At 34.6% G+C, this 15177-nt stretch overlaps 1 protein-coding gene across 1 annotated transcript in view; it reads right to left on the bottom strand.

Moving 5' to 3' along the window:
- Positions 1-15177, bottom strand: part of RAPGEF6 (Rap guanine nucleotide exchange factor (GEF) 6) — a 213525-nt gene that overhangs the window by 154061 nt on the left and 44287 nt on the right. Inside the window, exon 5 of the mRNA XM_012657631.1 lies at positions 9961-10030. Coding sequence (XP_012513085.1) covers positions 9961-10030 — 70 coding nt within the window. The remainder of the gene's footprint in view (positions 1-9960; positions 10031-15177) is intronic.

Raw genomic sequence — 15177 nt, 5'->3', positions numbered from 1 at the left:
ATATATACAAGAAACTGGCAGGAACGTAAAACCTTGCAAGAATGCAACTTTAACCCAAACCTCAAAGTATTACCATACCTAAAGTTCCAAGACATATGAACTCATAGACACACACACACACACACACGAAACCCCCAACTACAGCAAAACCTATTCATGCAAGGAAATAAGATACGATGAAAAGTAATGGACCAAAACAAACAAACAAAAAGCAGAATACCACTTGTAAATACTTCAATACACTGGACGTATCAGATAATATAAAGCTATAATAAAAAAAAACTTTCAAAGGAAAGGAAATTTGAAAATGAACCAGAGATTATAAACAGCAGCTGAGCATGTGAGACTTAACCAGGACAAGAAAGCCCTTAGTGCCACCCTCCTCACTGCCAGGCCAGCAACACTGAGTAACAAGCATCAGCAATCTACATTTGGGGGAGGGATGAGAGCACAGAGAGGGGCTCTGAAGCACAAGAGTATAGGGAAGGCCTAAAACTGAGAGTGGAGCAGGGACACTGAGAAAAATCTTCAAACACACAGAACTACACGGTAACACTAATGGAATTTGAAACCACCAGTGCACTGAGGGTAACCATAACAATAAAAAAAATCCAAACCTAGCTCAACTCCAGCAGAAGAGCTGTTTTCATCTCCAGGCCCAAAAGCTACCACCCTTGGTCTTCACTGCCCTATATACAATACATAGCATTAAATCCAAAATTATGACTCATATAAAAAAGGGTAAAAAATTATGACTCATATAAAAAAGGGTAAAAAAAAAAAATACAATGCCAAGAGACAAAGCAATCAACAGAGTAGTCTACTAAAATTAGGGCTGATCCAGATGCTGGAACTATTGGACAGAGATTTTAAAACAACTAAGATTAATACTTTAAAGGTATAGATAACATGTCCAGACAGATGGAGAATTTCAGCAGACATAAGTAAATTATAAGAGAGTAAAATGAAAATATCAAACAAAAAACATGGTAATAGAGATCAAGAATGCCTTTGACAAGCTCATCAGTAGGTCAACACAATTGAGTTATAAATGAACTTAAAAACATAGGTCAATAAAATTACCCAAACTGAAATAGAGAAAAAGAGTAAAAAACAAACAGAACTCAAACCACATACACGCACACACACATACACAATGAAGGAATTGAATGGCATATTAAGATGCAACTAAAAAGGGAATTAATGAATTGGGAAGATGGATCCAGAAAAATGCAGTACAAAGTCATCATGAAGAAATGAAAAGAAAGCAAGCAAGCTTAGAAGACATAGAGGAAAGGCTGAAAAGACTTAACACACATTTAAACAAAGTTCAAGAAGGTGATAATACAAAAGGGAATAGGACAATGCCTAAAGAAAAATGAAAATTTGTGATGCCCAAAGTAGTACAACGAATCCAAAGCAGAATAATTAAAAACTGTAACATCAAATTCACAGAGAAAACATAAATAGAAAACTTATAATGCAGCCAGGGGGAAAATATAGATCACTATAAAGGAAGGAAAATTAATGACTGACTCCTCCAAAACTAATGGAAGCCAAAAAACAGAATGTACTGCTTATGTTGATAAAAAATAATTCTCTTGTTCTTCCATCAGTAATTATATTCAAAAACAATCCTCCAAGAATGAGGCAAAAATATATTTTCAGACAAAAAAAAAAAAGAAAGAAAAACAATACACTTAGTTTTAGATATTTAACAAAAGACCTTTACTAAAAAAAATTTTAAAGGGTATACTTAAAACATAACACAAGTGTTCCGTGTTCCCATAAGTAAGGTCTTTTATGTAAGAAAGAATTAAAAGCAAAAAATGCTAAATATGTTGTTAAATATGAACAAATAATGACTGCATAAAACAATAAAATCAGACATTTATAAGATAAATACATAAAGCTAAAATACTGTACAACAGGAATTATATTTGGATACTAGCATCAAACTCATAGTTTAGCTACTTATTAGCTTCAGATATTTTAAAGTAGGAATTTAAAAATAGCAGGAATTGGCACTAAAAGAAGAGAACAAACACTATCAATGGAGTATGGTAGGGAGGACAGGTAAACAACTTGCTATAAAAGCAAAAACAACAAGAGGGAAAAAAGTAGAACAAAGTACATAATGCAGTAAAAGTAAATCCAAACCTATCAGCAATCACGATGAATGTACATAAAACAGTCTTTCCAGGTAAAAAATAATCTTATACAGAAAAAGAGAAAACAGATCCCAAGAGGCTCACAGAATTTGATATAAAAAATATGACAAAAAGAGTAGCAGAAATTAAAATTATAGGCTAATGGCTCATTAAAAAACATAAATGGAAAAATCAAACTTGATTATCAAACTGGACTCAGAATGCAGAAAAAAACATAACTCAAATTGAGCTTTTATTGGGTAATTTAATATTAGAAAAATTTGTTACTATAAATTATCATATTAAGAGATCAAAGGAGGAAAAAAGGCATTAATCACTGTAATAAATGCAGAAAAAAGTTTCCAATAAATTTCTGTATCATTTCCTGATAAAAATTCTTAGTAATATTTTTTGATATTCAAGTTATCTCTTTTAAGTTACTATGAACTTTTGATACGAGCCCAATAATTTTAAGTATTACTATTTCCTTGTTTTCTGACAGGAGAAATCCCAATCTCCTACACTGCTTGATCCACACCTGCTGTAAGCCACGACTTACTGGCGGGTTATGTCCTTTCAGTGGGGAATGGTACTTACTCACCATTACCAGGGCTCTGCAGCCACTAGGAATGGTTATAACTACTTGGTTGTCACTGCTTCTAAGTTTTTGCAATAAATAGCCCTAGGAAACACACTTTTTTCTTACCATGGACCAATGTGGTAAATTCTTTGAAGAGAAAAAAACAGTCACGTGTTGATGCTGACATTTCCTATTGAAATTTTAGATTTAAGTTTTATGTAACATCTTTGCTTTTATATAACTCATATGCTGAGAAAAAATCTTGACTGTTAATGAAATTTATATATGCATATATTACTATATTAATTATAATTAGTTATACATTTTATTTCTAGTTAAATATATCTTTATATATAGAATTTCTTTTTATAATATACACATATATTATCTATACATATATAATCACTTTAAATTAACAGCATCAACACTACCACTAACATCCTGGTTACATAATTTTGGTTCCTAATAACTCATATATGTATATATTTATGTATGTATGTTAATTGTTATATTAATTATAATTATGTAGTTACATGTAATGTGCATCTATACACACGCATATACAGTCATGTGTTGCTTACCGATGAAGAATCCTTCTGAGAAATGAGTTGTTAGGCGATTTCATCATTGTGCAAGCATCATAGAGTTTACTTACACAAACACAGGTGGTGCAGCTTACTACACATGTGGGCTATACCATACAGCCTATTGCTCCTAGGCTACAACTTGTAGAGCATGATACCATACTGAATACTGGTAAGCAATTATAACACACGTTAAGCATCTGTGTATCTAAACATAGAAAAGGTACCGCCAAAATACCATATTAGAATCTTATGGGACCACTGTCATATATGCAATCTGTCACTGACCGAAACATCATCATGTGGGACGTTGACTGTATAAAAAACTGTGAAAATACCACTATTAATACTAATGAAACAACTAGCTCTTTCTGGCCTTATGACAACATAGCCCATCAGGAATGTACAGACAAAATACTATCTCTCAAAGTCACCAGAAATTATAATTCTTGGTGGCATTATACCAACAATTTTACATATATTAAAATCATTGTTTTGGTTGGGGGGGATTATATTTTTTCACCTTTTTGCATTGGTTTTAGTACATAAAAAGATTTATATATCTCTACTAAATTGCTCTTCTTTCTCAGTTTTCTACCTTTTCTTGCCTTTTTATTTTTCCAAATGTGCTAATAAGCACAAAACCACCACTATACGTGATAGTATTCTTCACTGGGATCTCATTAAACCCATAAGGCAAACTAAGAAAAAATAACAGTATGATGGTAACTCCATGTCTAACAACATAGTATCTCTTTTTGTTCAAGTTTAATTTTTTGTTTTTTTCAAGGGTGGTTAAAAACATTGTTTTTGCACACTTGTTAAGTTTATGCTTAAGTATTTTTTTAAAGAGATGGGGTCTCACTATGTTGCCCAGGCTGGAATGCAGTGGCTATTCACAGGCATGATCGTAGCGTACAAAAAAGCACCACAGCCTCGAACTCCTCCTGCCTCAGCAGCCTACCAAGTAGATGTGACTATAGACTCATGCCAGTGTGCTTGGCTTAGGTATTTTTTTTTCAGTTATTGCAAACATATTCTCCCTTTATGTGACACATATGTCACAGATCAATTTTTTGATCCCTATTAAAAAACTGCTGCGATTTAAGATTGTACTAAATTTCAGATGGATATTGAAAGAATTCATATATTAAAAATGTGATTAACTCAAATGATTTAGAGCTAGAGATCTAAAGAAATTTTACGGTTTTCTGGGTAAAGGTCTCCTGCAACTTTTGTTAGATTTAATCTGATACATGTGAATTTTTTTATGTTTATAAATGGTATGTTTATAAAATTCCATCTTTTAATTATTTGTTGCTTGTAAGGAGAAATAAAACTGATTTTTGTGTATGAACAAGTATCCAGTGACCTTGCTGAAATTACTTATTAAAAGTTTACATTTATTTAAGTTTACATTTAACCCAACAATTTAGGTATTGTTGGGTTTTCTAGGTGCAAATCATGTCATTTGTAAACTACAGTTTTATGTATTTTTTTCAACCTTTTTTTCCCGTGCCTGAACACACTGCACAGGATCTCCTAGACAGTGATTTTGGTACCGACGGGCTTTCCTGACACATTCCCAAATGCTGGGGGAAAGTTTTCAGTATTTATTATAGGGTTTGTGCAGGTACCTTAAATAAGGCTATGGATCCTTCTCTTCCTTGCTTGCCAAAAAATTTTAAAATCATGAATGGGTTTGGAATACTATCAAGTGTTTTCCCTGTATCTACAGAGATGATCATTTGAATTTTTTTCTCTCTAATTTTATCAATGTAGTGAACCACACTGATTTTTAAATGCTAAATCAACTTGCAACTCTAGGAATAAATTCAGTTTAGTCATGATGTTTTATCAACTCTGTGTATTACTAGGATTTGACTCCCCCAAATTTTAAGATTTTTATATCTATTTTCATTAAAAAAAAATACTGATCTATAATATTGCTTTTGTATAATGTCCTTGTTAAACTTTGTTATCAAAATTAAACTGGGCTCATATAATAAAAACAGAGGAAGTATTCAAACTGTTTCTACTTCCTGTTAGAGGTAATGTATTATTTCTTCTTTAAATGTGTGGAAAAATTTACCAGTGAGGCCACAAGAGTCTGAATTTCTAAATGAAAAGGTTTGTAATTACAGATTCACTTTCTTTTCTAGATACTGGCTTATGTAGATTTTCTAATCTAACTTTTGTCTCTATGGATTTCCCTATTCTAGAAATTTGATGTAAATGAAATCATATATACAGGTGGCCTTTTGCACACTGCCTCCTTCACTTAGAATGTTCTCAAGGTTCATCCATGTTGTAGCAGGTGTCAATACTTCATTCCTTTTTACGGCAGAATTATATTCCATCATACAAATATATGACATCTTGTTTATTGATTTATCAAGTTGATGGACATATGGGCTGTTTCTACTTTTTGGATTCTACGAATAATGTGTACATTAGTGAACAAGATTTTACAGGGACCTATGTTCTCAATTCTCTTGTATGCATATGTACGAGTGGAACTGATGGGTCATATGGTAATTCTATTTTTAACTGTTTGAGGAACTGCCTGCTTTCCAGATCAGCTGCACCGTTTTATATTTCTACCAGCAATGCACAAAGGCTCCAATTTCTCCACACCCCTGCCAATACCTGTCATTGTCCACCTATAAAATTATTATTTATAATTATTTTCAAGTTTAGACATTCTCTGTCCTCAAGTTATGTTGTGAGTGTGGTTTGTGTATAGATTTCTTTCACCCATCTTGTAGATCTACATTGTATTTGGAGAAAATATTGGGAGAGAGGTAGCTAAGTAGATGTTACTGTCTTCAGCTACACAGAAGCTAGATTTAAAAGTTAAATTAAAATAACAAACTAGTAAAATTCTACAAAGCAATACATGTTAAGCCAAATAATTTTGTTATGGGGAGGGTCTTTTAAAAGCATGACCTCAAGTCCAAAAGTCTAAGAACAAACTTGACAGATCCCCACCCCCAAAAAATTGTAACTGTGATAAAATGCCTTTTATACATAAGGTTGAAGAGAATGATAATTTATAGCCTTTTATTAAAAAATGGCTCATTTACCAATAAAAAACTCTTATGAAAGGAATAATCCAAGTAGAAGAATGAGCAAGAGATAAGAATAATAAGAAAAATTCCCTTCATAACATATGAGAATATGCATAACCTCACCATACCAAATGAAGTTAAAACAAGATTACTATAGAACATGTCAGATTAAGATGACTAACATATCAGGTGATCAAGAGAGTGTTCAGAAAAAGGCATTCCAAATCACCAGTGGAGGTATTCAAATCTGTACAAATAAAAACATAATAAAACCATTTAATACACTCAGACCAACCATTTTTAGGATTTCTGAAAATTTTATCTATTCTGGATTTTCTCCTATAACTCATAAAGCATTTTAAACTATGCTGTATCATCAATAAAGTTTTGGAATTTAAAAACTACCAACCATAAATATATATACTTGATGTGACTTATGACTTTTTATTTTATATATACACTTTTTTCTCAAACATTTGGGAATGAATTGGAGATAAAGTGATTCTTGACCCCAAAATGTGTCAACATGTATTCCCTAAGAAGAAGGACTTTGTCTTATGTAACTACAGTACTTATCAAAATAGGAGAATTTGAAATTCTCTAATCTGGAGTCCATAGTCACGTACCATCAATCGCACCAACAATGTCATTCATAGCTAACTCCCATGCTAGCATTTGCCACGTTTTCCCACCAGAAATTTAGTAATTCTTCCCTTCAAAAATGATTTGTGGGGAAATACTTTGAGACCTCATAAGTATTCTGTTCCTCATCAAACATTCATCCCCAAGTTTTAGCATTCATTAATCATTTTCTAACTTGACCATCCCTTCCAAATTTATTAGTTGGCATTCTACTGTCAGGAAGAGCTTTCCCTTCTCCCCAATTCATGCATTCATTTATTTATTAGGACTTATATAAATTCCTATATTATACAGGGGGATACCATCAATTGTTGTGAATTTGTATCTGGAGTCTCACATTGTGCCAGATTTGGCCATGGGAATCCCGTCAACTTGGCTCCTGTGTCCTTTTGCTGGGTCCCTATAATTCTCTCAATACTTCCTTACTTGGTGAGGTACATGATGAAAATATATCTTGCTAGGGAGGTGGGTTGTAAGGGTTATGCATTTGTTAAATCATCAAATTTTATATTTAAAGTTTATTTATGTTAATACTCTAGCTAGTAGTGCTTTCTGCAATGTTATGGGCAAGTAATTCTTAAACTACTTTAACTGCAAATAAACAAATCAATAATAATGAAGTACTAAAAAAGACAGAATAAACTCTGGGTTTTTAACACAGATATATAAAGACATATGTATACAACTGTGTGTACATACGTTCACATGTACACACATACACACATGTATTTTCTAGCTTTGTTCACTGAGAGATACGAAAAGCAACGAGATATCTGGAGCAACGAGCACAAGTGTCAGCCAGATCTTGGTTTCTAAATACTCTTCTCCAACAAAAGCCAGCAGGTTTCATTAGAGGAAAGGCTGACTCCAAGTTTTGGAAAGGGAATGTATAAGATGAGCATGTAGCATCTTGTACTTCAAGTGATTTTATGTTTTCCTTTTCTTCCTCCTTGCGAGAAAATATTATATAACATTTCTATGTGCAAAAAGTATTTAAAACCAATGTATACAAGAACACTGAAATAACAACACTATTCTCTTTCCATAAAGTGTGAGGAATACAAAATACATCAACTGACAAATAAATGAGAAAACCAATACTGCCTGGGCAGTTTTCTCACCATGTCCCTCAATACATATATTTAAAAGAAAAAAATTCTGAGGCTTTAATAGGTATCCCATATATCCAATGCTTAAAGACAATAAATATGAAACAATACATAGTCCATGCCTTGAAAAAACCTGAATTCAAAAAACATTCACTGCATACTTACCATGCAGGCAGCACTCTGTACTGTGGAAGATACTAACTGAATAAGAAATAATGTTTGCTTTTTAGGAGCTTAAAATACAGTTGTTCATATGAAACTTAAACTATTCAAAAATGTCAATCCGACTACAGCACAATGAAATGTAGTTTAGTTTTGAGCCCTGACATTAAAATGTTTCATTAAGAATTCAACCTCAGGCCGGGTGCAGTTAGTTGCTCACGCCTCGAATTCCAGCTCTTTGGGAGGCTGAGGTGGGAGGATGGCTTGAGGCCAGGAGTCCAAGACTGGCCTGAGCAACACAGCAAACCCATCTCTACAAAAAATAAAGAAATTAGGCAGGTGCGGTGGCACGCACCTGTAGTACTAGCTACTCAGGAGGCTGAGGCAGGAGGATCGCTTGAGCCTATGAGTTTGAAGTTGCAGTGAGCTATGATGACGCCACTGCACTCTGGCCTAGGCAACAGAGCAAGACCCTGCATTAAAAAAAAAAAAGAAAAAAGAAAAAAAAAATAATTCAACCTCTATTCTAAACAGTGTAAATCTAATTAGATGACATGATCATCTACATGAGATGCTAGTATTCCATTCAGTACATGCTATTCTCTTGTAAGGTCATCTCAGAACAAGGTAAAAGGGAGCTGTGTTCTTGATTCTTCTAATACTTAAAAAAAGAAAAAATTCTAAAGTTACATCAACTACCTAGGATCTCTTAACAAGTAAAGAATTATTCCTTAAATACACCCTTAAATGAAACCTCCCCCCAAATAATTAAAAAGTAAAAATATTATGATCTAGACCTGTGGTCCTCAACCCCCCCACTCCTTGGACCGGTACCTCTCCATGGCCTGTTAGGAACCCAGACCTCACAGCAGAAAGTCAACGACCTGCAAGCAACCTAAGCTTCATCTGTGTTTACAGCCACTCCCCGTTGCTTGCATCACCGCATAAGCTCCGCCTCCTGTCAGATCAGGGGCAGCATTAGATTCTCATAGGCGCTCAAACCCTATCGTAAACTGCACCTGTGAGGGATCTAGGCTTCCCACTCCTTATGAGAATCTAATGCCTGATGATCTGAGGTGGTGATGTTAGTGTTGCGGAGTGGCAGCAAATACAGATTATCATTAGCAGAGAGGTCTGACTGCACAGTAGATGTGATGCCCTCGGATCATCCTGAAACCACCCCTTCCCCACCCCTTGGTCCATGAGAAAACCGTCTTCCATGAAACCTGTCCCTGGTGCCAAAAAGGTTGAGGACCGCTGATCTAGACCATTTTTTACTTGGATGTCTCTTTAATTTTCTCTAATTCATTCCCTCTAGTCCAGAGCATGAACTATAGATGTTCCAAGTTTATTGACTAAATCGAATGAGAAATGAGAAAACACTTGAAAAATCATGATCCCTTTTTGAAAAATCTTTATTTAATTTTCTGGTAGAAGAGTAAAAGAAATTACCAAATTTACAACACAGTATACATATAATTATATCAAGTGGCACTCTATCTCAAGGATCAGAAAAGTCTGAGTAGATGAAAATGTATAAACTTGGTATATGAATCTCTGAAAGACCAGAGTTATGAAGCCTCAAGTGTTTAAAGCCTACCACATTTAAAGTTCAAACTGAAGCATATCAAAAAACAATTCAGCATTCTTTAAAGTTCTTACCACAATCATTTCTGAAGGCTCTAATACAAGACAATCACATCCTCTTTTTCCTCCAAACTGCTTACCAAAACTATAAAAACAGAAAAACAATTTCTTTAGCAAAGGTTATAAATAAAATATATCAGTACAGGAAAAAAACAAACAATAACAAAAACCACCTAGATGTTAACCAAGAAATTCTGATTTTGATGCTATCACTTATGTCAATAAAATTAGGTTTTCTTGGGGAGGGGGAAAAAAACTCCCCTCTTAATTGTTAAGATAAACAAATCTCAATATAGTGCTATATGAAACTTCTTTATAAATTTTTGCCTTTAATTAGTCCCTAAAATTAGTTATAAAAGATACTTGCCTAATCTTAAATTTTGAACATCTGTCATAATATATGTTCAATCAAAGAAAAGAAAAAGCATGGCTAATAAAAAAAAAGTGATACCATGATTACACAATGTTTTATAAAAGTAAATTATCATACTCTTTTGGGAACAGTATTAAGAAAACAGATTAAAAGAATCTTTAAAAATATTCACATTGTAGTGCGGTAGTGCTTTATTATCTGATGGGGATTGGTCCAAGGACCCCCACAGCTACCAAAACCCACAGATGCTCAAGTTTTACTGTCTAAATGCTATAGTATTTGAATATAACCTATGCACATCCTACCATAGACTTTAAATCATTTCTAGATTACTTATAGAACCTAATACAAAGTAAATGTTATGTAAATAGTTGTTATACGGTATCATTCAGGAAATGACAAGTAAAAAAAGTCTGCACATTTTCAGACTTCTTTTTCCTGGATGATTTTGATCTGCATTTGCTCAAACCCACAGATGGGAAACCCGTGGATATGAAGGGCCAACTGCATATAAAGAATGTAGTTAGATACACAGATGATTTATTTTAAAAAAGTGTTGGAACCACTGGCTATCTCTTTTAAAAAAACCTAAAGCTGGATCAGTACTAAAATAAAATGTATTTTTATATTCTCAGTTTGAGAAAAAGATTTCTAAGCAAATCAAAAAAGCAAGCAAGCAGGCTGGACGTGGTGGCTCACACCTATAATCCCAGCACTTTGGGAGGCCAAGGTGGGAGGCTCACTAGAACCCAGGAGTGTGAGATCAGCTTGGGCAACACAGTGAGATTCTCTATAAAAAAAGAGAGAAAACTTAGCTAGGCATGATGGCCCATGCCTTGTAGTCCCAGTTACATGGGAGGCTGAGGTAGGAGGATCGCTTGAGTTCAGGAGTTTGAGGTGAGGTTGTAGTGAGCTATAATGATGTCACTGTACTCTAGCCCAAGTGACAGAGTGAGACTGTCTCAAAAAAAAAAAAAAAATCAATCATAAAGAAAAAGATCCAGTTTTCATTTTAAAAGATACACTGAATTTTTTTAAAAAAGGCAGAAATAAAAAAAACCCTGCCAATTATATAAGACACAAGAGCTGCACACTCACATTAGTGGGCACTTAAATTATAAAGCAACCTAAAATACCAAAATTTTGAATATTTGGTACCAGTGATGCAAGCAATGGGGAGTGGCTGTAAACACAGATGAAGCTTAGCTTGCTCGCCCACCGTTCACGTTCTGCCGTGAGGCCCAGGTTCCTAATAGGCCATGGACAGGTACCTTTATTAATGTTCCCGAGCACATGGGATGAGAGGCCTTGGAATCGTCCTGGGAACTCTCTTCGGTGGACACGAGGTCCATCAGCATTCTAGTCATAGCTCTAAGCTCCTCCTGGATATCTGAATTCCAGCAGAAAGTGATGCTAGACTCTCAGATTGCTACAGGGTAGCCTGAAAAGAACTCTATAGCCCAGAAAGAGCCTGAAAACCCAGATCCCAACTAAAGATTTCTTAACACATAGCACCAAAAGCACAGTCCATTGAAAGAAAAAAAATGAGAAAGCAGATATCAAAATTAAGTACTTCTGCCTTTTAAAAAACAGTTAATAGATGGAAAACACAATCCAGATAGGGAGACAATGTCTGCAAATCACATACTAAAGGACTTGTCTAGAGCACACACACAGAGCTTCTAAAACACAAAAATAAGAAATTAACCATAACTTCCTCAAAAATGGGTAAAAGACTCAGAGGCACTTCATAAAAGATATACAAATGACAAAGCACACAAAAATACACTCACCATCATTAATCTTTAGAAAAATGTAAATTTAAACCACAATCAGATACTACCACATACGAATTAGTATATGCAACTTCAATAGACTGACCTTACCCCTAAGTGTTAGTGAGGATGTGATCTGCAACAACTGGAACTCTCATACACCGCTGATGGGAATGTAAAATGGCACAACAACTTTGGAAAAGAGTACGGTACTTTGTTAAAGGTTAAACGTGGATCTACCGCATAACCTAGTCATCGCTAGATATTTATTCAAAATACATGAAAGTATGTGTTCACATAAACACTTACCATCCACCCATTCTACTCCTACATATTTACTCAGACATATTTATGTGGACGTATTTATGTCCACATAAAGACTTCTACTCAAACATTGACAGCAGCATTCTTTGCAATAGTCAAAAACAGGAAACAACCTAAATGTCCATCAGTAATTGAATGCTAAACAAATAGCGGCATATCCATACTAGAGAGTAACATAATCATAAGGAATGAAATATTGAGACACATAACAACATGGATAAACTCAAAATAATTTTACTGTATATTAGAAGCTGGATGAGAAAAGAGTACATATTATATGTTTCTCCTTATACAAAATTCAAGATGTAAACTAATTTAGGTTGACAAAAGAATCAGTAATTGGGGACCAAAGAAGGGAGAGGGAAGAATGGGAGGGAGGGTGTACAAAGGAGCACGAGGAAACTTTTTCTGGGGAGACAAGGTCATTATCTTTGTAACAGTGGTGGTTTTACAGGTGTCTACATATGCAAAACCTTATTGTATACTGTAAATATGTGCAGTTTAGTGTATGTCAATTATACCTCAATAAAGTTGTTTTAAAAAGATGTAAGAAAATGAAAACGTAAGCCAAATTAATGGGATAAAATATGGGCCAAACAGCTTCATCCTGAATGCATTAAAGATTTTTACAGAATAATAATAAACACAAAAAATACAACTTTAAAACAAGCACACACACAAGAAAACACCTTAAACAGATACTTCACAAAACAGAGAAAGCAATAGCCAACAAGCATAAAGGACAGTGTTTGACATCATTATTCATTAAAAAAAATGAATTATACCATTACATTATACCACACTCAAAAATCAATTCCAGGCAGACTATAGACCTAATAGTAAAATGAAAACAAGAAAAACTATTTCTACATCTCTACATCTCGATAAGAAAAAGACAATTCATTAGGAAAATGGAGAACAGACCTAAAGAGTCACTTTACAAAAATGGTTATTTTAATGAAAATGTACTTACTCAGTAGCAATTAGCAAAATGTAAATCCAAACTATAGTGAAACACCATTATAGGCTCAACAGAATGACTAAAAATTAGGCAGTCGAAAACTTAAAACTAAGAAGACTGACAATATTAAGTACTGGTGAGAATGTGGAACAATGGGAATTCTTACATCCTGCTGGTGGATGTGTAACTTAGTCCATCGTTTGGAATACAACTTGGAATTAATGAATATAGGCACATCCTGTGAGCCAATTTACTGCTAGGTATGCTCAGCAGAAATATGTGCACGTGTGCATCTAATACACGGAAATGTTCACAGATGCTTTACTTATAATAGCCCTCAACTGTGCTAACAATAAAATACTAAGTAATGAGAATGAATTAACTGTAAGTATATGCAACAACATGAATGAATTCAATAAACATAATGTTGGGTTAAAGACATACACAAAAGAATACTATAAGATTATATTCACATTATGTTCAAAAGTAAGCAAAACCAAACAGTGTTAAGGTGTGCCTATCCACAGGCTTGAATGGAAATTCATGCTCTCTGGGGGCAGTAGGAGTGGATTTGAGAACAGACATCATGCAGGCTGCTTCTGGGTGCTGACAATGTTCAATTTCTTGATCTGGGTAGTGATTAAGCAAATGTTCGATGTACACTAAAACTCACTAAAATGTACATTTATGTTATCTGCACCTCGCCCCATATATTTCACAATAAAAGAGCTGAAACTACTGAGTGCTGGAGCTCAGAAAATATTCCAAAGTATGGCACTTTGGCATGCTGAGTTCTTTGAATTAAAGGATACTGGAAGGACTCAGAAGCAAATTCTCTCTGATCTTCTCTTGCCCTCTTGTCTTCTGCTCCTCTTTCTCTGCTAAGGAGAGTCATAGAAACCAGAATTCCTCCTCCCTAAGGAGGGTCATAGCAAGTAGAACTCCTCTACCCCAAAGCAAGCCATAAAACCTAGAAAGGTTACTCTCTTCCTTCTCCCTTGAAGACCCTCATTCCAGAGGGGTCCTGCCCCATACCTACAAGAAAGGAACGTAGCATACAGAGGCCAAGAAGATTCTAGACAGACAGGCCTTGCTGGGTCTCCCCCTTGGTCTATTACCATTAGATCATAGCCTTTTGTCCAATCACATTTCCACAGAGCTGTCCATTCTTCATTGAACGTACACATAAAAACATACAGTTCTCCCGGGGTCCTTGGGTCTTCATTTCTGAAGGCTCCCATGTCACACAAAACTTCGATTAATTAAATTTGTATGCTTTTCTCTTGTTAATCTGTATTTTGTTATGAGTGTGTCAGCCACGAACCTTGCCATGGGTGAGAAAAAGATATTACATTTTCTCCCCTACAATATTAATAAAAGTGAAAATAATACTCCTTAAAGTACAACTTGTTTTACTATCTTGACTTTTCAATGGTATGAATTTATTGCTTTGTCAAAAAAAATTATTTAAGAAGTATGGCTTTATCATTGACCAGCCTTTAAAAAAAAAAAAAAAATTATGGCGTTAGAAAATGGACAATGCTATTTACCTATCACCTTTCCCAACCTCAACGACTAGCACAGGGTGCCTTACAGGCACTCAATGCTTTCTAGATGAATCAATACCTTGGTGCTTGAGTTATTCTGACTGAAATGTTTACTGTCTCCTTTGCTTAGCGAATCCTGATTATCTGTCCAGTCCATTTCCACAACTGCCTCTCCAAAAAAGCTTTCTTTCCATTCCACGTAAGACTGGGGCCTTTTTAAAACAAAGTAGCCATCCCAATCCAAGGTCAATC

Source organism: Propithecus coquereli, unplaced genomic scaffold (genome assembly GCF_000956105.1).
Source record: "Propithecus coquereli isolate 6110/MARCELLA unplaced genomic scaffold, Pcoq_1.0 Scaffold553, whole genome shotgun sequence".
NCBI classification, from domain to species: Eukaryota; Metazoa; Chordata; class Mammalia; order Primates; family Indriidae; genus Propithecus; species Propithecus coquereli.
Note: the sequence above shows the minus strand (reverse complement) of the source record. Positions and strands in the feature narration are given on the sequence as shown.